Here is a 22,514-nt window from a genome sequence, read left to right on the forward strand (position 1 = left end):
AGGCAATGCACCTCATTTTTGGGCAGACCGGCTCTCCTTCGGCGCCCTCGGGCACATGTGAGTCGGTGGGGGCCCACCTCAGGTTCAAAGTCATCGGCTTCGGCCACGGCTCTGGAGGGCCCTTCGGGGTCCATCCTGACGCCGTTCGTGCCACAGTGACCTTCCCCGGCGTCTGGTCAGACATCGACACTCCTGACGTCGGTTGTGCCCACAGCCAACTTGGATCATATCCTCATACCCGACGACCCAGAGCCGGAAAGACGTCACTCGACGCCAATTCCATTCTCTATGGGCTCTCCTGGGCCCAGGGTTGATCCAGACCCTTATTCTTGTGGGTATGGATACGAGGAGAGTATGGAGGGGACGCTGGACCTTTTAGAATACCAGCTTGACCCTCAGATGGACTGGGTGCAGTATTTGGGTGATGCCAGTGTCCCCTGACACTGGTATGTTCTCTCCTCCTAGCGTGGCTACGGAGGAGGGTGCCTCTTATTCCATGGTGGTGAGAAGGGCGGCTGAGCTCCTGGACCTCGAGCTACCTTCTGTGGAGGTTAGGCCTAATATCCTAACCGATGTGCTTCAGCTGGGGTCTTCCTCTTCCGAGCCCCTTCTTCCCTTTAATGAAGCACTGACAGACCTCCTTTTGGGTACTTGGTCCAGACCCAGCACAGGGGCTCCTGTGAATAGGATGATTGCCCGCCACCATCGGCCTGCTCCATCAGACCCTAAATTCCTCACCCAACACCCCACACCTGAGAGCCTTGTCATCCGGGCTGCTTCTTCATCTGTCGCATTCCCTGACACCCTCCTCCCCCCCCCTTCCAAAAAAAAGGGGAGGGAATCAAAAAAGACTGGTTAGTTTGGGGAAGAAGAAGTTTTCTTCCAACAGTCTAGAGCTGTGGTCCGTGAACACCGCATGCCTTTTGGGCCGCTATTCCCATACTCTCTGGGATACGGTCGAGCAAGTGCTGCCTAGCGTTCCGGAGGAGGCCCCGACTGTCCTTTCCCAAGCCGTAACAGATGTGAAGGATGCAGCGAAGTTCATGATTCGTTGTAGACTGGATACGACCGACTCGCTGGGAAGATCGGTTGCATCTGCGGTGGCATTGAGACACCATGCCTGGCTGACAACATCTGGCTTTTCAGGAGATGTCCAGCAATCCTTGATGGACATGCCCTTTGATGCCACATGTAGGAAGTTGACTCTATATACTATCTCAAAGTGAGAGATAGTGTGCACAAAGTCCAAGGGTTCCCCTTAGGGGTTGATAGTGGCAAAATTAGATAATACTAACGCTCAATTTTGTGGTAGTGTGGTCGAGCAGTTAGGCTTATCAGAGGGTATTGTTCAGCATTTGTTGTACACACACAGGCAGTAAATGAGGAACAACCACTCAAAGACTTAACTCCAGGCCAATAGGTTTTTATATAGAAAATGATCTTTTCTTAATTTATTTTAGAACCACAAGACTCAAGATTTGAGGTAGGTATATAAAATGAAAGGTACTTCACACAGGTAAGTATAGAACTTTGACTGAAAACCGTGGTACACACAGTTTTAGTTAATATGGCAATAATCTATTTTAAAAGTGGACACAGTGCAAAAATCAAGAGTTCCTCGGGGAGGTAAGTTTGGTTAGGTTTCTCAGGTAAGTAAAGCACTTACACAGTCAGTCTCCTGGGCATAGGCAGCCCACCGTTGGGGGTTCAAGGCAACCCCAAAGTCACTGCACCAGCAACACAGGGCCAGTCAGGTGCAGAGGTCAAAGGAGGGCCCAAAACACTTAGGTGCCTATGAAGAACAAGGGTGCTCTGGTTCCAGTCTGCTAGCAGGTAAGTACCTGCCTCCTCGGGGAGCAGACCAGGGGGGTTTTGTAGAGCACTGGGGGAGGGACACTGTAGGAAGTTGGCTCTCTATATACTATCTCAAAGTAAGAGTTAGCGTGCACAGAGTCCAAGGGTTTCCCATAGAGATAAGATAGTGCCAAAATTAGATAAGTCTAATGCTCTATTTTGTGGTAGTGTGGTCCAGCAGTAGGCTTATCAGAGGGTAGTGTTAAGCATTTGTTGAACACACACTCAAAGACTTAACTCGAGGCCAATAGTTTTTATATAGAAAAATATATTTTCTGTGGAGCTACCCAGTCCAGAATAGTCTGGATCTTGGGTTGAAGTGGCTGAACTTGGTCTCCACCAACAAGGTGACCCAAGTAAACCACAGTACCCTGCCCTATCTGACATTTAGATGCCTTTATAGAAAGACCTGCTGCTTGCAGGGCCTGCAAAACCTTCTTCAGGTGGACCTGCCAGTTGGACCTAAAGAAAGCAATATCATCAAGTTAAGCTGCACTAAAGTACTCGAAGCCAGCAAGGAATTGATTCACCAACGTTTAGAAGGTGGCAGAGGCATTTGTTAGGCCAAAGGGCATCACAGAAAACTGGTAGTGCCCATCAGGTGTAGAAAATGCTGTTTTCTCTTTTGCTCCAGGTGCCATTCTTATTTGCCAGTACCCTGCTGTTAAGTCAAAGGTACTTAAGTATTTGTCAGCACCTAATTTGTCTATTAGCTCATCTGCCCTTGGATTGGGGTGAGCATCTGTCTTGGTGACAGAGTTAAGCCCTCTGTAGTCCACACAAAACCTCATCTATCTCTTGCCATCTTTTGTGTGAGGTTTGGGGGCCAAGACCAATGGGCTAGCCAAGGGACTGTCAGAGTGCTCAATCACTCCTAACTCCAGCATCTTGTGGACCTCCACTTTGATGTTTTCTTTAACTTGGTCAGACTGTCTAAATATTTTGTTTTTGGCAGGCATGCTGTCTCCTGTGTAGACATCATGGGTACACAGGTGTGTCTGACCAGGGGTTAAAGAAAAGAGCTCAGTAAACTGCTGGAGGACTTGCCTGCAGTCAGCCTGATGTTGGCCAGAGAGGGTGTCTGAATAGATCACCCCATCTACTGAGCCATCTTTACGGTCAGTGGAGAGGACATCAGGGAGAGGTTCACTCTCAGCTTCCTGGTCCTCATCTGTAACCATTAACATGTTTACATCTGCCTTATCATGAAAGAGTTTGAGGCGGTTCGCATGGATCACCCTCTTGGAGGTCCTGCTATTGCCTAGGTCCACCAGGTAGGTGACCTGACTCTTTTTCTCAAGAACTGGGTGAGGGCCACTCCATCTGTCCTGAAGTGTCGTTGGGGCCACAGGCTCCATAACCCAGACTTTCTGCCCTGGCTGAAACTCAGCCGTAGCAGCCTTTTGGTCATACCACATCTTCTGGAGCTGTTGGCTGGCCTCAAGGTTTTTGCTTGCCATTTCCATGTACTCTGCTATCCTTGAACGTAGGCCTAGTACGTAGTCCACTATATCTTGTTTAGGCTCATGGAGAGGTCTCTCCCAGCCTTCTTTTACAAGAACTAGTGGGTCCCCTAACAGGATGGCCAAACGGAAGTTCAAAGGGGGAAAACCCTACTCCCTTCTGAGGCACCTCTCTGTAGGCAAAAAGCAGGCATGGCAGGAGGACATCCCATCTCCTTTTGAGTTTTTCAGGGAGCCCCATGATCATGCCCTTCAATGTCTTGTTGAATCTTTCCACAAGACCATTGGTTTGTGGATGGTATGGTGTGGTGAATTTGTAAGTCACCCCACACTTATTCCACTTGTGTTTTAGGTAAGCTGACATGAAGTTGGTACCGCTGTCAGAAACCACCTCCTTAGGAAATCCCACTCTGGTAAAAATACCAATGAGTGCTTTGGCTACTGCAGGGGCAGTAGCGGACCTAAGGGGAATTGCCTCAGGGTACCTAGTAGCATGATCCACTACTACTAGGATATACTGGTTCCCTGATGCTGTGGGAGGTTCTGCACTTACACAGTCAGTCTCCTGGGCATAGGCAGCCCACCGTTGGGGGTTCAAGGCAACCCCAAAGTTACCACACCGGCAGCTCAGGGCCGGTCAGGTGCAGAGGTCAAGGAGGTGCCCAAAACACATAGGAGCCTATGGAGAACGGGTGCTCCGGTTCCAGGCTGCCAGCAGGTAAGTACCTGCGTCCTTTGGGGGCAGACCAGAGGTGTTTTGTAGAGCACTGGGGGTGGGGACACAAGTAGGCACACAAAACACACCCTCAGTGGCACAGGGGCGGCCGGGTGCAGTGTGCAAAGCAGGTGTCGGGTTTTGTATAGGAAACAATGGAGGGACCCGGGGGTCACTCTAGCGGTGCAGGCAGGGCACAGGGGGGCTTCTCGGGCCAGCCACCGACTGAGCTAGGCAGAGGGTTGCCTGGGGGCCACTCCTGCACTGAGGTTCGGTTCCTTCTGGTCCTGGGGGCTGCGGGTGCAGTGCTTGGTCCAGGCGTCGGGTTCCTTCTTACAGACAGTCGCGGTCAGTGGGAGCCTCGGGATTCTCTCTGCATGTGTCACTGTGGGGGCCCAAGGGGGGGTCATCTCGGGCTACACACGGGGTCGCAGTTGCCTGGGAGTCCTCCCTGTGGTGTTGGGGTGTCGGGTTCAGAGAAGTCTCACGCTTCCGGCGGGAAGAGTGAGGTCTTTGAAAGTTGTAGAAAAGTTGCAAGAATGTTGCTTTTTGAGCAGAGCTGCTGCTCACTGGATTTTCTTGGTCCTGGGGTTCAGGGCAGTCCTCTGGGGCTTCAGAGGTCTCTGGTCCCTGTTGGATGCGTCGCTGTTGCAGTTTTTCGAGTCAGGAGACAGGCCGGTAGGGCTGGGGCCAAAGCAGTTGTCATCTTCCGTTGTTAGGGCTTGCAGGTCAGCAGTCCTTCTTGTTTCAGTTTGCAGGAATCTGATTTCCTGGGTTCTGGGGTACCCCTAAATACAAATTTTAGGGGTGTGTTTAGGTCTGGGAGGGCAGTAGCCAATGGCTACTGTCCTGGAGGGTGGCTACACCCTCTTTTTGCCTCTTCCCTGTGGGGAGGGGGGCACATCCCTAATCCTATTGGGTGAATCCTCCAAACTAAGATGGAGGATTTCTAAAGGCAGGGGTCACCTCAGCTCAGGGCACCTTAGGGGCTGTCCTGACTGGTGGGTGACTCCTCCTTGTTTTTCTAATTATCTCCTCCAGCCTTGCCGCCAAAAGTGGGCAAGAAACTCCTGTGAACAGTGGACCTGTCTGACAAGAAAGAAGAAACTGCTTTTAAAGGACTCCCACCTCACTCCAGAAGTGTGAGTCATAAACCCCTCTGCACCTGACGCCTGTGTCTAGGTGGCCCAACTAGCCAGAGAGGATCCCCAGGCAATTCCGACCGAGTATCCACCCTGGGCTGACCCCTCCACGACGACGCCTGCAGAGGGATTCCTGAGGACACCCCCCCCCCCCCCCCCCCTTGACCACGACTGCCCAGGATGAAGATATCAGATGCCTGGAGAAGCACTGCACCCACAGCCGCCAGACTCGAGAGAAACAGACCACCGGTGCAGCTACGACCAGCAGGCAGCCCTCCTCCCTATCCAGTCAGTGGCTTGCCCGAGAAGCCCCCCTGTGCCTTGCCTGCAAGCGCCTACGTAGCCCCCAGGGTCCCCTCATAGAGTTCCATTGGAAACCCGACGCCCTGTTTGCACTCTGCACCCGGCTGCCCGTGTGCCGCTGAGGGTGTGGGATTTGTGCCTACTTGGGGCCCCTCCAGTGCTCCTCTAAACCCCCTGGTCTGCCCTCTGACAATGTGGGTACTTACCTGCAAGCAGACCTGAACCGGAGTACCCCCTGTCTCCATAGGGGCCCACGGTATTTTGGCTCTTGTTTGGCATCTCCACCTAACCGGCCCTGTGTTGCTGGGTGCTTGGGGTTATCTTGAACCCCCAAGGGTGGGCTACCCATGCCCCGGAGACTTACCTCAGAAACTGTGCTTTACTTACCTCCTCCAGGAACGGTTGTAAATTGCAATGTCCACTTTTAAATAGCTTTTTGCCGTTTTAAAGAGAAGAAGCCTGTATGTATTGTCGATTTGATTCAAAGTCCTGAACTTACATATGCAAAGTACCTTTCATTTAATGTACTTACCTGCAAACTGAATCTTGTGGTTCTGGAAATAAATTAACAAAACATATTTTTCCAAATAAAATCCTACTGTTCTGGAGTTAAGCCATTGAGTGAGTGTTTCTTCTATTGCTTGTGTGTGTACAACAAATGCTTAACACTACCCTCTGATAAGCCTAACTGCTCGACCACACTACCACAAGTAGAGCATTAGTATTATCTGTTTTTGCCTCTGTCAAGCCTCTGGGGAAACCCTGGACTCTGCACACTATATCTCATTTCGACATCGTATATACAGAGCCAGCTTCCTACAGTGGGACTCTTCCTATGTTTCACTTTCCTGGTCACTGCTGTAATAATGTTGTGTTTCATTATTGTAAGAAGTTGGCTCTGTATATACTATTTCAAATTAAAAAATAGTGTGCACAGAGTCCAAGGGTTCCCCTTAGAGGTAAGATAGTGGCAAAAGTAGATCATTCTAATGCTTTATTTTGGGGTAGTGTGGTTGAGCAGTAGGCTTATCAGAGGGTAGTGTTAAGCATTTGTTGTACCCACACAGGCAATAAATGAGGAACACACACTCAAAGACTTACTCCAGGCCAATAGGTTTTTATTTTGAAAAATATATTTTCTTAGTTTATTTTAAGAACCACAGGGTCAAGATTTACATCAAACACTTAAAATGTAAGGTACTTCACTTAGATACTTTAGGAACTTTGAATGAAAAAAATATCATGTACAGTCTTTGTAAAAATGGCAATAAGCTATTTAGGGGACACAGTGCAAAAATCAACAGTTCCTGGGGGGGGGGGGTAAGTAAAGGTTAGATTAGGAGGTAAGTAAAACACTTACAAGTCTCAGTTCAGGGGCATAGGCAGCCCACCGTTGGGGGTTCAAGGCAACCCCAAAGTTACCACACCAGCAGCTCAGGGCCAGTCAGGTGCAGAGGTCAGAGAGGTGCCCAAAACACATAGGCGCCTATTGAGAACAGGTGGTGCTCCGGTTCCAGTCTGCCAGCAGGTAAGTACCTGTGTCGTCGGGGGGCAGACCAGGGGGGTTTTGTAGAGGACTAGGGGGCGACACAGGTAGGCACACAAAACACACCCTCAGCGGCACAGGGGCAGCCAGGTGCAGTGTGCAAAGCAGGTGCCGGGTTTCGGGTAGGAAACAATAGAGGGACCCGGGGGGGGGGGGGGGTCACTCTAGCGGTGCAGGCAGGCACGGGGGGGCCTTTCTTGGGACAGCCACCACCTGGGCTAGGCAGAGGGTCGCCTGGGGGTCACTCCTGCGTCGAAGTTCAGTTCCTTCAGATCCTGGGGGCTGCGGGTGCAGTGTTGGTTCCAGGCGTCGGGTCCCTTGTTACAGGCGGTCACGGTCAGGGGGAGCCTCTGGATTCTCTCTGCAGGCGTTGCTGTGGGGGCTCAGGGGGGTCGTCTCTGGTTACTCACGGGCTCGCAGTTGCCGGGGAGTCCTCCGTGAGGTGTTGGTTCTCTGGATCTCGAGCTGGGGGCGTCGGGTGCAGAGTGGGAAGTCTCACGCTTCCGGTGGGAAACGTGAAGTCTTTAGAAGTTGCTTCTTTGTTGCAAAGAAGTAGCTGTCTTTGAACAGGGCTGCTGTTCACAGGAGTTTCTTGGTCCTTTAGTCCAGGGCAGTCCTCTGAGGCTTCAGAGGTCGCTGGTCCCTGTCGGATGCGTCGCTGGAGCAGGTTTTCAAAGTTGGAGACAGGCCGGTAGGGCTGGGCCAAAGCAGTTGTCGTCTTCCTCCTTCTCTGCAGGCTTGTAGGTCAGTAGTCCTTCTTGTTTCTTCATGTTGCAGGAATCTGATTTCCTGGGATCTGGGAATACTGAGCTTAGGGGTGTGTTTAGATCTGGGAGGGCAGTAGCCAATGGCTAATGTCCTTGAGAGTGGCTACACCCTCTTTGTGCCTCCTCCCTGTGGGGAGGGGGGCACATCCCTAATCCTATTGGGGGGAATCCTCCAAACTCAAGATGGAGGATTTCTCAAGGCAGGGGTCCCCTCAGCTCAGGACACCTTAGGGGCTGTCCTGACTGGTGGGTGACTCCTCCTTGTTTTTCTCATAATCTCCTCCAACCTTGCCACCAAAAGTGGGGGCAGTGGCCAGAGGGGCGGGCATCTCCACTAGCTGGGATGCCTTGGGGCACTGTAACAAAAGGGGTGAGCCTTTGAGGCTCACTGCCAGGTGTTACGGTTCCTGCAGGGGGAGGTGAGAAGCACCTCTACCCAGTACAGGGTTTGTTCCTGGCCACAGAGTGACAAAGGCACTGTCCCCATGTGGCCAGCAACATGTCTGGTGTGTGGCAGGCTGGCAGAAACTGGTCAGCCTACACTAGAAGTCGGTAGGTATTCAGGGGGCATCTCTAAGATGCCCTCTGGGTGTATGCTACAATAAATTGCACACTAGCATCAGTGTGCATTTATTGTGCTGAGAAGTTTGATAACAAACTTCCAAGTTTTCTGTGTAGCCATTATGGAACTGTGGAGTTCGCGTTTGACAAACTCCCAGACCATATACTCTTATGGATACTCTGCACTTACAATGTCTAAGGTTTTGCTTAGATACTGTAGGGGCACAGTGCTCATGCATATATGCCCTCACCTGTGGTATAGTGCACCCTGCCTTAGGACTGTAAGGCCTGCTAGAGGGGTGACTTACCTATGTCACAGGCAGTGTGAGGTTGGTATGGCACTCTGAGGGGAGTGCCATGTCGACTTAGTCATTTTCTCCCCACCAGCACACACAAGCTGTGAGGCAAGTGTGCATGTGCTGAGTGAGGGGTCCCCATGGTGGCATAAGACATGCTGCAGCCCTTGGTACCAGGGGTACCAGTTACAAGGGACTTACCTGAGTGCCAGGGCTGTGCCAACTGTGGAAGCAAAGGTACAGTTTAGGGAAAGAACACTGGTGCTGAGGCCTTGTTAGCAGGGTCCCAGCAAACTTTCAATCAAAACTTAGGATCAGCAAAGGCAAAAAGTTAGGGGGTAACCATGCCAAGGAGGCATTTCCTTACACCCCCGACCCCCAAACGAAAGAGGATGAGACTAACCTTTCCCAAGAGAGTCTTCATTTTCTAAGTGGAAGAACCTGGAAAGACCATCTGCATTGGCATGGGCAGTCCCAGGTCTGTGTTCCACTATAAAGTCCATTCCCTGTAGGGATATGGACCACCTCAACAGTTTAGGGTTTTCTCCTTTTATTTGCATTAGCCATCTGAGAGGTCTGTGGTCAGTTTGAACTATGAAGTGAGTACCAGAAAGGTATGGTCTCAACTTCTTCAGGGACCAGACCACAGCAAAGGCCTCCCTCTCAATGGCACTGCAACCCTACTCCCTCTGAAGTAACCTCCTGCTAATAAAAGCAACAGGCTGGTCAAGGCCATCATTTGTTTGGGACAGGACTGTTCCTATCCCATGTTCAGAGGCCTATGTCTGCACAATGAACTGCTTAGAGTAACCTGGAGCTTTCAAAACTGGTGCTGTCCACATCGCTTGCTTCAGGGTGTCAAAGGCCTTTTGACAGTCCAAGGTCCAGTTAACTTTCTTTCTTGGAGGTAAGTTCTGTGAGGGGTGTCACTATTGATCCATAATCCTTCACAAACCTCCTATAGTAATCAGTCAAGCCAAAAAATGCCTTGACTTGAGTCTGGGTTTTTGGAGCTACCCAGTCCAGAATAGTCTAGATCTTCAGTTGGAGTGGCTGAACTTGGCCTCCACCTACAAGGTGTCCCAAGTAAACTACTGTACCCCTGCCCTATCTGACATTTGGATGCCTTGATAGAGAGGCCTGCTGCTTGCAGGGCCTGCAAAACCTTCTTCAGTTGGACCAGGTGATCCTGCCAGCTGGAGCTAAAGACAGCAATATCATCAAGATAAGCTGCACTAAAGGACTCCAAGCCAGCAAGGACTTGATTCACCAACCTTTGGAAGGTGGAAGGGACATTCTTTAAGCCTATGGGCATCACAGTAAACTGGTAGTGCCCATCAGGAGTAGAGAATGCTGTTTTCTCTTTTGTTCCTGGTGCCGTTCTCATTTGCCAGTACCCTGCTGTCAAGTCAAAGGTATTTGGCAGCACCAAATTTATCAGTCAGCTCATCTGCCCTTGGAATGGGGTGAGCATCTGTCTTGCTGACAGAATTAAGCCCTCTGTAGTCCACACAGAACCTCATTTCTCTCTTGCCATCGTCTGTGTGAGGTTTGGGGACCAAGACCACTGGGCTAGCCCAGGTACTTTCAGAGTGCTCAATCACTCCCAACTCCAGCATCTTGTGGACTTCCACTTTGATGCTTTCCTTAACTTGGTCAGACTGTCTGAATATTTTGTTTTTGACAGGCCTTCTGTCGCCTATGTCCACATCATGGGTACAAAGGTGTGTCTGACCAGGGGTTAGGGAAAAGAGCTCAGTAAACTGCTGGAGGACTTGCCTGCAGTCAACTTGCTGTTGGCCAGAGAAGGGTGTCTGAGTAGATCACTCCATCTAGCGTGCCATCTTTAGGGTCAGTGGAGAGGAGATCAGGGAGAGGTTCACTCTCTGCTTCCTGGTTCTCATCTGCAACCATTAACATGTTTACATCTGCCCTGTCATGAAAGAGTTTTAGGCGGTTAACATGGATCACCCTCTTGGGGGTCCTGCTTTTGCCTAGGTCCACCAGGTAGGTGACCTGACTCTTTTACTATAGTACTGGGTAAGGGCCACTCCATTTGTTGTGAAGTGCCCTGGGAGCCACAGGTCCCAGAACCCAGACTTTCTGCCCTGGCTGAAACTTAACCGTAGCAGCTTTTTGGTCATACCATATCTTCTGGAGCTGTTGGCTGGCCTCAAGGTTTTTACTTGCCTTTTCCATGTACTCTGCCATCCTGGAACATAGGCCTAGTACATAGTCCACTATAACTTGCTTAGGCTCATGGAGAGGTCTCTCCCAGCCTTCTTTCACAAGAGCTAGTGGTCCCCTAACAGGATGACCAAACAGATGTTCAAGGGGGGAAAACCCTACTCCCTTCTGAGGCACCTCTCTGTAGGCGAAAAGCAGGCATGGCAAGAGGAGATCCCATCTCCTTTTAAGTTTTTCAGGGAGCCCCATGATCATAACCTTTAATGTCTTGTTAAATCGCTCAACAAGACCATTGGTTTGTGGATGGTATGGTGTGGTGAATTTGTAAGTCGTCCCACACTCATTCCACATATGTTTCAGGTAAGCTGACATGAAGTTGGTACCTCTGTCAGAAACCACCTCCTTAGAAAATCCCACTCTGGTAAAAATACCAATGAGTGCTTTGGCTACTACAGGGGCAGTAGGGGACCTAAGGGGAATTACTTCAGGGTACCTAGTAGCATGATCCACCACTACTAGGATATACTGATTCCCTGATGCTGTGGGAGGTTCAAGCGGACCCACTATATCCACTCCCACTCTTTCAAAGGGAACCCCCACCACTGGAAGTGGAATGAGGGGGGCCTTTGGATGGCCACCTGTCTTACCACTGGCTTGACAGGTGGCACAGGAGGCACAAAACTCCTTTACCTTCTGGGACATATTGGGCCAATAGAAATGGTTGACTAACCTCTCCCATTTCTTGGTTTGTCCCAAATGCCCAGCAAGGGGAATGTCATGGGCTAAGGTCCGAATGAACGCCCTAAACTCCTGAGGCACTACCACTCTTCTAGTGACACCAGGTTTGGGATCTCTTGCCTCAGTGTAAAGGAGTCCATCTTCCCAATAGACCCTGTGTCCTCCACTGACAATTCATTTTTCTTGTTCAGCAGCTTGCTACCTTAGGTCTTCAAGAGAAGGAGAAGTGTCTTGCCCCTTGCACAGCTGTTCTCTTGTGGGTCCCCCTGGGCCCAAGAGCTCAACCTGGTAAGGTTCTAACTCCATAGGCTCAGTTCCCTCAGGGGTTATAACTTCTTCCTGAGAAGAGAGGTTATGTTTCTTTTTCTGTGCCGAAGCTGGTTCCCCAGTCTCCTTTCCTTCTCTTAGAATGTTGAGGCCATTATTCCAGACTCCCAACACTTCTTTTTCACCCTGAGCTCTGCACTGCGCCCTAGTCTTGACACACACCAGTTCAGGGATACCCAGCATGGCTGCATGGGTTTTGAGTTCTACCTCAGCCCATGCTGATGACTCCAGATCATTTCCAAGCAGACATTGTACTGGTATAGCAGAAGATACTACCACCTGTTTAAGGCCATTGACCCCTCCCCATTCTGAAGTTAACATAGCCATGGGATGTACTTTAGTCTGATTGTCAGCATTGGTGATTGGATAGGTTTGTCAAGCCAGGTATTGTCCTGGGGAAACCCGTTTGTCACCATAGTGACACTGGCACCTGTATCCCTCAGGGCCACTACTTTAGTCCCATTATTAAAGAGCTGCTGCCTGTATTTTTGCATGTTAGGCCGCCAGGCAGCTAGTGTGGCTAAGTCCACCCCACCCTCAGAGACTAATGTAGCTTCAGTGTGGACCTGATTTGCTCTGAGCACACTTTTGATCCCACCTGGAGACTGGCTATTCCAGTGCTAACTGGAGTAGTAGTTAAAGTGGAACCTTTCTTGGGACAGGCCTTGTCTCCAATTTGGTTTCATGCTGACTACAGCTGCGACACCAGGCCTTTTTGGGATCAAAGTTTTTACCCTTGTACTCAAATGAGGTTTGTGAAGAATCTTTGGACCCACCCTCTTGCGCAGGTTTTTGGGGCCCTGTAGAAGACTCTTTACTTTTTCCCTTGGATGTCTCAACACTCTTCCCCTGGGGAGGCTTTGTGACCCCTTTCTTTTGGTCACCCCCTGTGGAAGTCTTGGTCACCCTTGTCTTGACCCAGTGGTCTGCCTTCTTTCCCAATTCTTGGGGAGACATTGGACATAGGTCTACCAGATGCTGATGCAGTTGATCATTGAAACAATTACTTAAAAGGTGTTCCTTCATAAACAAATTATACAGCACTTCATAATCATTTACACCACTGCCATTAATCCAGCCATCTAGTGTTTTGACTGAGAAGTCCCCAAAATCAACCCAGGTCTGGCTCGAGGATGTTTGAGCCCCCCTGAACCTAATCCTGTACTTCTCAGTGGAGAATCCAAAGCCCTCAATCAGGGTAGCCTTCATGAGGTCATAGGATTCTGCATCTTTACAAGAGAGTGTGAGTAGTCTATCCCTACACTTTCCAATCAACATTTCCCAAAGGAGAGCACACCAGTGAGATCGGTTTACTTTTCTGGTTGCACAAGCCCTCTTAAAAGCTGTGAACCATTTGGTGATGATATCACCATCTTCATATTTTGTTACAATCCCTTTGGGGATTCTTAGCATGTCAGTATTTTCTCTGCCCCTATTTAAGTTGCTGCCACCATTGATGGGAGCTAAACCCATCTCTTGTCCTCCCTCTCTATGGCTAGGAGCTGTCTCTCCAAAGCCAATCTTTTGGCCATCCTGGCTAACAGGAGGTCATCTTCATTGAGGCTGCCCTCAATGCTTCCAGAGTTACTGGAACCAAGATCTCTGACTATCACTTGTGGAGTCAGGGTTTGAGGGACCCTGGCCTCCCTAACTAGGACAGGAGGGAGGGAATTATCCTCCAGGTCACTAGATTCCCCCTCTGTAAGGTTATCTTCAGAGGGGTGGTCTCTTGCAAACTCTGCCAAAAACTCCTGGAGCTTAACTTTGGTAGGGTGTGACCCAGTCTTTATATTTTTTTAGCTTACAGAGAGTCCTTAACTCTGACATCCCTAGATGCAGGTAAGGGGTGAGGTTCAGTTCCACAACCATCTCTTCTGTGCTAGACATTACTTTTCTAAAAGTTGGGATACTTTTTAAGAATCTAAAACTATTTCTAGAACTTATTCCTAACTTTTACAAAACTTGTAAACTCTAAAAGAAATGCTAACAGGGACTTACACAAGGCCCTAGCAGGACTTTTATAATTTTAGAAAAATTGCAAAAATCAGTTTCTAATGACAATTTCTGGAATTTAGTTGTGTGATCAGGTATTGGCTGAGTAGTCCAGCAAATGCAAAGTCTTAGACCCCACCGCTGATCCACCAATGTAGGAAGTTGGCTCTGTATATACTATTTCAAAGTAAGAAATAGTGTCAGAGTCCAAGAGTTCCCCTTAGAGGTAAGATATTGGCAAAAGTAGATAATTCTAATGCTCTATTTTGTGGTAGTGTGGTCAAGCAGTATGCTTGTGTTAAGCATTTGTTGTACACACACAGGCAATAAATAAGGAACACACACTCAAAGACTTACTCCAGGCCAATAGGTTTTTATATTGAAAAATATATTTTCTTAGTTTATTTTAAGAACCACAGGTTCAAGATTTACATCAAACACTTTAAGTGTAAGGTACTTCACTTAGATACTTTAAGAACTTTGAATGAAAACAATATCATGTACAGTCTTTGTAAAAATGGCAATAAGCTATTTTCAAAGTGGACACAGTGCAAAAATCAACAGTTCCTGGGGGAGGTAAGTAAAGGTTAGATTAGGAGGTAAGTAAAACGCTTAAAAGTCTCAGTTCTGGGGCATAGGCAGACCACCGTTGGGAGTTCAAGGCAACCCCAAAGTTACCACACCAGCAGCTCAGGGTCGGTCAGGTGCAGAGGTCAAAGAGGTGCCCAAAACACACAGGCGCCTATGGAGAACAGGGGGTGCTCTGGTTCCAGTCTGCCAGCAGGTAAGTACCTGCGTCCTCGGGGGCAGACCAGGGGGGTTTTGTAGAGCACTGCGGGGGGAGGGGAAAGGTGGACTCAGGTAGGCACACAAAACACATCCGGGTCGGCCGGGTGCAGTGTGCAAAGCAGGCATCGGGTTTCAGGTAGGAAACAATGGAGGGACCTGGGGGTCACTCTAGCGGTACAGGCAGGCACGGGGGGGCTTCTCAGGACAGCCACCACCTGGGCTAGGCAGAGGGTCTCCTGGGGGTCACTCCTGCGTCAAAGTTTGGTTCCTTCAGATCATGGGGGCTGTGGGTGCAGTGTTGGTTTCAGGCATCGGGTCCCTTGTTGCAGGCAGTCGCGGTCAGGGGGAGCCTCTGGATTCTCTCTGCAGGCGTCGCTGTGGGGGCTCAGGGAGGGGTCGTCTCTGGTTACTCACGGGCTCGCAGTCGCCGGGGAGTCCTCCCTGAGGTGTTGGTTCTCTGGATCTCGAGCAGGGGGCGTTGGGTGCAGAGTGGGAAGTCTCATTCTTCCGGCAGGAAACGTGAAGTCCTTGGAAGTTGATTCTTTGTTGCAAAGAAGTAGCTGGTTTGGAACAGGGCCGCTGTTCACAGTAGGTTCTTGGTCCTTTACTCCAGGGCAGTCCTCTGAGGCTTCAGAGGTCGCTGGTCCTTGTCGGATGCGTCGCTTATACAAGTTTTCGAAGTTGGAGACAGGCCGGTAGGGCTGGGGCCAAAGCAGTTGTCGTCTTCCTCCTTCTCAGCAGCCTTGTAGGTCAGCAGTCCTTCTTGTTTCTTCAGGTTGCAGGAATCTGATTTCCTGGGATCTGGGGTGCCCCTAAATACTGAATTTAGGGGTGTGTTTAGGTCTGGGAGGGCAGTAGCCAATGGCTACTGTCCTTGAGGGTGGCTACACCCTCTTTGTGCCTCCTCCCTGTGGGGAGGGGGGCACATCCCTAATCCTATTGGGGGAATCCTCCAAACTCAAGATAGAGGATTTCTCTAGACAGGGGTCACCTCAGCTCAGGACACCTTAGGGGCTGTCCTGACTGATGGCTGACTCCTCCTTGTTTTTCTCATTATCTCCTCCAGCCTTGCTGCCAAAAGTGGGGGCAGTGGCCGGAGGGGCGGGCATCTCCAATAGCTGGGATGCCCTGGGGCGCTGTAACAAAAGGGGTGAGCCTTTGAGGCTCACTGCAAGGTGTTACAGTTCCTGCAGGGGGAGGTGAGAAGCACCTCCATCCAGTACAGGCTTTGTTCCTGGCCACAGAGTGACAAAGGCACTCTCCCCATGTGGCCAGCAACATGTCTGGTGTGTGTCAGGCTGGCAGAAACTGGTCAGCCTACACTAGAAGTCGGGTAGGTATTCAGGGGGCATCTCTAAGATGCCCTCTGGGTGTATGTTACAATAAATTGCACACTAGCATCAGTGTGCATTTATTGTGCTCAGAGGTTTGATTCAGTGTAGCCATTATAGAACTGTGGAGTTTGTGTTTGACAAACTCCCAGACCATATACTCTTATGGCTACCCTGTACTTACAATGTCTAAGGTTTTGCTTAGACACTGTAGGGGCATAGTGCTCATGTACATATGCCCTCACCTGTGGTATAGTGCACCCTGCCTTAGGGCTGTAAGGCCTGCTAGATGGGTGACTTACCTATGTCACAGGCAGTGTGAGGTTGGCATGGAACTCTGAGGGGAGTGCCATTTCGACTTAGTAATTTTCTCCCCACCAGCACACACAACTGTGAGGCAGTGTGCATGTGCTGAGTGAGGGGTCCCCAGGGTGGCATAAGATATGCTGCATCCCTTAGAGACCTTCCCTGGCATCAGGGCCCTTGGTACCAGGGGTACCTTTTACAAGGGACTCTGTGTGACAGGGCTGTGCCAATTGTGGAAACAAAGGTACAGTTTTAGGGAAAGAACACTGGTGCTGGGGTCTTGTTAGCAGGGTCCAAGCACACTTGGCAAAAAGTGGGGGTGACCATGCCAGCAGTGGCATTTTCCTACAATGAGGGACTGAAGATCTAGGATACGGAGGAGGCCCTTTTCCTTTTTGAATACCAGAATGTAACCGGAGGAAGAGAATGAGTGTAGGAAGGTGGCTCTGTATATACTATATCAAAATGAGATTCTTTCTGCCCTGGACCCATGAGACTGTATTGGTTTCATTGGACTTGAAAGATGCTTATTTCCATATTTCCAACCTGCCTGCCCACAGACATTACTTGCGATTTACAGTAGACCACAAGCACTTTCAGTTCACCATGCTCCCTTTTGACCTACCAGCGCTACTTGGGTGTTCTCCTAGGTGATGGTGGTGGTCGCTGCACATTACCTCAGAGGTTTCAGTCTCCCTCTATCTCAGTGACTGGCTTTTGAAGGCAGGCTCACCCCAGGCTGTCTTCTCCCACCTCCTGCATTTGCTGGGGTTCACTGTAAACGTGCCAAAGTCACATCGTCACAGATGCTCCCTTTCATCTAAGCTGTTCTGGACACAGTGTAGTTTTAGGCTTATCCTCCTGAGTGGCGAGTCCAGTATATTCAGGCTATGATACTGATGTTTCAGCCTCTCCTGGATTTCAGTGCGAATGACTCTGAGGCAGAGCATCAGCAGAATCTATTCAACATGGTCCAGATCTCGGAGGGAACTGCACAATATCTGCAGTGGTGGTTAACGAACCGCAATTATGTCAGAGGCACATCCCTTTCCCTTCCCCAACCAGATCTGACAGTGGTGACAGACACGTCACTCCTAGGATGGGGCTGCCGTCTGGGAGGGGTGTAGATGAGAGGCGTCTGGACTCCACATCAACCTGTTGGAGCTCTGTGCATTCTGGCTAGCATTGATCGCATTTCTTCCCTCTATCAAAGAGAAAGTAGTGCAGGTGTTCACGGACAAAACCACCGTGATGTGGTACTGCAACAAGCAGTGTGGGTCATGGACCCTTTGTCAGGAGGTGGGCATGGCTGGAACACCCGGGCATTTTCCCGGTGGTTTAACATGTGTCGGACTTGCTGAATGTTTGAGCCGACAAACTCAGCTGACAATGCTTGGTTGATAATGAATGGCGTCTCCATCTGGATGTGGCGCAAGGTCTTTTTCAGCAGTGGGGAGAGCCTTGGTTAGATCTGTTTGGGTCCGCGCAGAATGTGCAATGTTAGCTGTACTGCATGTTGGAGTTTTCTGGGGGGCAATCACTGGGCAACGCTTTTCATCTCAAGTGGCACTCAGGCCTCCTCTACACCTTTCTGACCATACCACTTCTGCCCAGCATTCTCAAGAAGATCAAGAAAGACTGGACCAAAGTAATCCTTGTGGCTCCAGGCTGGGCATGAAGAGTCTGGTATCCCGAGCTATTAAGCATATCCATCGATCCTCCTATCAGACTGCCCCTTCAGGAGGATCTTCTGTCGCAGCAGTATGGAGCAGTTCTCCTTCTGATCATGTCCAGTCTGTGCCTTCTTGCGTGGAGATTAAGGGGTTACAGTTGACAGCTTTCGACCTGCCACAGTCTCTAACATAATCTTGGCAGCCAGGCACCCCTTCACCAAAACAGTATATGCCTATCATTGGAGGAAATTTGTGACATGGTGCACAGACAAGCCTCTTGACCCCCTTTCTGCCCCTCTTCCTGAGGTTTTATTGTTTATCCTGTCTCTGGCCCAGCAGGGCTCTGCTATGGGCACTGTCAAAGGTTATCTGTCTGCCTTTCCTGCTTTTTTGCTGTTGTCTGATCAACCTTGTTTGTCGTATATTGTAAATATGTGCCTTAAAGGCCTTACTCATGTTTTCTCCATCTCCATTCATTATGCCCCAATGATTGTTGAATTAAGTTTTGATATTTCTGATGTGCACTCCTGTTGAGCCTCTCCACAATTGTCCTCTCAGGTTTTTCACTTTGAATACAGCCTTCCTTGTGGCCATTACATCTGCCTGCAGGGTGAGTTTGCTGCAGGCATTCTCACCTAAGCCACTCTACCATTCCATCTATCCTGACAAAGTGGTGCTTCACACTAGAACCTCCTCTACGCCAAAGGTGGTTATTCCCTTCCATTTAGGCCAGTCGATCACCTTGGCTACTTTTTACGCACTAGCGCAGCCTTCTAAAGAAGAGGAGAGACTCCACCGCCTGGACCCAAAAAGAGCGTTAGAGTTCTTCCTTGGGCATACCAAAATGTTCCAGGTGGATGATCAATTCTTTGTTGGTTATGTGGGTGCAAAGAAAGGTTGGGCAGTGCAAAAGAGAACCATCTCCAGTTGGGTCATACTCTGCATAAAAATGTGCTACGCACTGGCTAAGAAGCAATGCCCCTGAGGGTTTGTGTGCTCATTCTACCAGAACTAAAGCTGCGACCACTGCATTTGCATGCAGAGTTCCAGTCCTTGCCGTCTTTCAGGTGACAATGTGGGCATCTCTGCACATGTTTACCAAGCATTACTTCCTGGACCGTTCGGTAGTCCAGGACTTTTTAGTATGATCGTAGTTCACGAATCCACCTCGGGGGGATGGTATTGCTTGGGTATCTATTCTAAGGTTAGGAATGTGCAACTAGATGTTTCGGTCAGATGGACAAGTTACTTAACTTCGGCAACATCTTATCTGGTAGAGATGCTATCTAGTTGCAGATTTCTTATCAACCCCCCCCTTCCTTCCCGCTCTGCAAACTGATTTCTAGGGACAGGGACTCCCTTTCAGGGCCCTAGTTGTGACACACCAGTTGTCAGTGGTCTTCATGGCCCTGCGCTTCTGGCGTGAAAAGTTGTGAAAAGAAACTGGCGTTGGTGAGCTGGGATGCCGCCTAGATAGAACCCATGACATCATATCCTGCGGGAATGACGCCAACAGCGGATATGGAGCCCATTGACGCCAACTAATGGCATGCAGAAGTACTGCATGAGAAAAATCTCTGGATCCAGACTGATGCCTGGGGAACATTCTAAGGTAAGGAATCTGCAAGTAGATATTGTCTCTACCAGATCAGGCCTTACTGAAGGTAAGTAACTTGTCTTTTTAAGAAAGTGTTTCAGAATCTCTCCTCTACTGTGTATGAATTCAGAAAGAATACTCATGATGGAGAATAAAGATTTGAAGTATGTAACCTTTACATGCTAGCTAACTGAGTTTGATACGATTTTCCTATTGAAGTGTTGGTCAATTCTACTTTTAGATTTTGTACTGTATTGGAGTATTGTGAAGGGAATGACCTGGATTTCTACCTAAAGCAACACAAATTAATGACGGAAAAGGAGGCACGTTCCATTATCATGCAAATTGTAAATGCTTTGAAGTACCTGAATGAAATAAAGCCTCCCATCATACACTATGACCTCAAACCAGGTGAGTTCGCTAATGAGTCAGATGCTTAGCAGGGCCTTCTTAAAATGTCAGTGCCCTTGTGGTATTTTAAAAAATACAGATCATTGATTTCTAGTGAACGTCCCACAACTGGTCAGTGATAAAAGCAACTGTCTACATTGAAGATAATTCCAAATGCTTAGAAATGCTCACAGGCCACCATAAAAGACAGCTTATGTGCATGCATAGTTCCATGCAAATGTGAATTAGCATTAGCAGCAGTCTTTGGTTTGTTCATTTGAAGAATCCTTGATCTTGATAGTGTGTTATAGCAAATGGTTTAGTATTTGGTGTTTTAATTTTGTATCTTTATTGATATTGAAAGTTTGACAATGACTGCAATCTTTGGATCGCCCAAGGTCACTATGTTTTAAAGGAAGTTTTGACTTTGAGAGTTATGGATACATTGTCTCCTCTAGTCACAAGTATAACATCATGACTATTTGTAAGCTGAATCTTTCTGTGTATTTTGTATGTAATATGTAGGAGGCACAGTGTTTAACCCCTTCGCTGCCAGGCCTTTTCCTCTCCTGTGCTAAGATTTGTTTGGGCTATTTGGGGTAGTTTGCGGTGAGTCCCTCATAACTTTCTCCACATAAGCTGTCCACACCAAATTTGTGCCCTTTTTTCCCAACATCCTAGGGATTCTAAAGGTACCCAGAGTTTGTGGGTTCCTCTGGAGGAGATAGCCAAAATACACCTAAAATTTGTGGGAGCGTTTTGAGAAAAATGGGAAAAGGGTACTGCAGAAGAAAGCATGTGTTTTTCCCCTGCAAATGTCATCAACAAATTGTTTGTGGTGCTAAAATCGCCATCTTCACAGCTTTCAGGAACAGGCAAACTTGAATAAAAAAAAAGATTTTTCAACACAATTTTGACATTTTGCAGGGACATACCCCTTTTTACTATTTTTGTGCTTTCAGCCTCCTTACAGTTAGTGACAGAAATATGTGTGAAACCAGTGGTGGATTCGGACAGCTAAACATTTCTGAAAAGTGGACAAAATTCTTAATTCAGCAAGGGGTCATTTGTTCAAGGTTTTCCTACAGAAAGTAGCAGCTTAAATAAAATATAATAATAATGACATTGATTTAAAAAAAAACAGTCATTTCGATATACGTTTTCTTCTGTAACCTTTTCCAGCTATGGCAGATTTTTTAAAGTGATATACCGTTATGTCTGCTGGACTCTTTTGGTTGTGGAGATATACAGGGCTTGTAGGTTCATCAAGAACCCTAGGTACAGTAAATGAGCTGCACCTTGCAAAGGGTTTTCATTGTATACCGGGTATACAGCAATACATTTGGTAAAATATAAAAAGTGAAAAAGTAGGTATCAAGGAAATCTTTGTGTTTCCAAAATGGACACAAGATGAAATGTTGAGAAGCAGTGGTTATTTGCACATCTCTGAATTTGGGGGGTCCCAATACTAGCTTGTGAATTACAGGGCATTTCTCAAATAGACTTCTTTCTTACACACTGTCTTACATTTGGAAGGAAAAAATGTAGAGAAAGACAATGGTCAATAATACTTGTTCTTCTATTCTGTGTTCCCTCAAGTCTTCTGATACAAATGGTACCACACTTGTGTGGGTAGGCCTAATGCCCCTGACAGGAAACACCTCAAAACACGACACGACATGGACACATCACATTTTTACATTGAAATCTGACGTGTTCTTTGGGAAGGGCCTAGCTGTGGATTTGGTCTCTAGCTCAGCCAGCACCTGGGGAAAACTGGCAGACCTGTCCATCTTTAAAAACCAGACACGTAGGGGAATCTAGGATGGGGTGACTTGTGGGGCTCTCACTAGATTCTGTTACCCAGAATCCTTTGCAAACCTCAAAATTTGGCAAAAAAATACTTTTCCTCACATTTCGGTGATGGAAAGTTCTGAAATCTGAGGGGAGCCACAAACGTCCTTCCACCCAGCTCTCCCCGAAGTCGCTTGATTAAAAATAGTACCTCAATTGTGTGGGTAGGCCTAGTGCCCGCAACAGGAAATGCCCCCAAACACAACGTGGACACTTCACATTTTTCTAATGAAAGCTGACCTGTTTTTTGCAAAGTGCCTAGCTGTGTATTTTGGCCTCTAGCTCAGCCGGCACCTAGGGAAATCTATACATTTTTTAAAACTAGACACCTAGGCGAATCTAGAATGGGGTGACTTGTGGGGCTCCCACCAGGTTTTGGCATCCAGAATCCTTTGCAAACCTCAAAAGTTGTCTAAAAATACTTTTCCCTCACATTTCAGTGCTGCAGAGTTGTGGAATCTGAGGGGAGACACAAACTTCCTTCCACTCAGCATTCCCCCAAGTCTCCTGATAAAAATTGTACCTCACTTGTGCGGGTAGGCCTAGTGCCCGCGTCAGGAAACGCCCCAAAACGCAACATGGACACATCACATTTTTACATTGAAAACTGACGTGTTTTTGGAAAGTGCCTAGCTGTGGATTTTTGGCTGTAGGTCAGCTGGTACTTAGGGAAACCTAGTAAA

The 22,514-nt window shown here is 48.5% G+C and overlaps 1 protein-coding gene across 3 annotated transcripts in view; it reads left to right on the plus strand.

Moving 5' to 3' along the window:
* The window catches only part of TLK2 (tousled like kinase 2), a 948,113-nt gene that overhangs the window by 771,796 nt on the left and 153,803 nt on the right, over window positions 1-22,514 (plus strand). For all 3 annotated transcript variants that reach the window (XM_069237985.1, XM_069237987.1, XM_069237986.1), the window contains one exon: window positions 19,829-19,998. In XM_069237985.1, the coding sequence (XP_069094086.1) occupies window positions 19,829-19,998 (170 nt within the window). The remainder of the gene's footprint in view (window positions 1-19,828; window positions 19,999-22,514) is intronic.

This window comes from Pleurodeles waltl, chromosome 6 (assembly GCF_031143425.1).
Source record: "Pleurodeles waltl isolate 20211129_DDA chromosome 6, aPleWal1.hap1.20221129, whole genome shotgun sequence".
Taxonomy (NCBI): Eukaryota; Metazoa; Chordata; class Amphibia; order Caudata; family Salamandridae; genus Pleurodeles; species Pleurodeles waltl.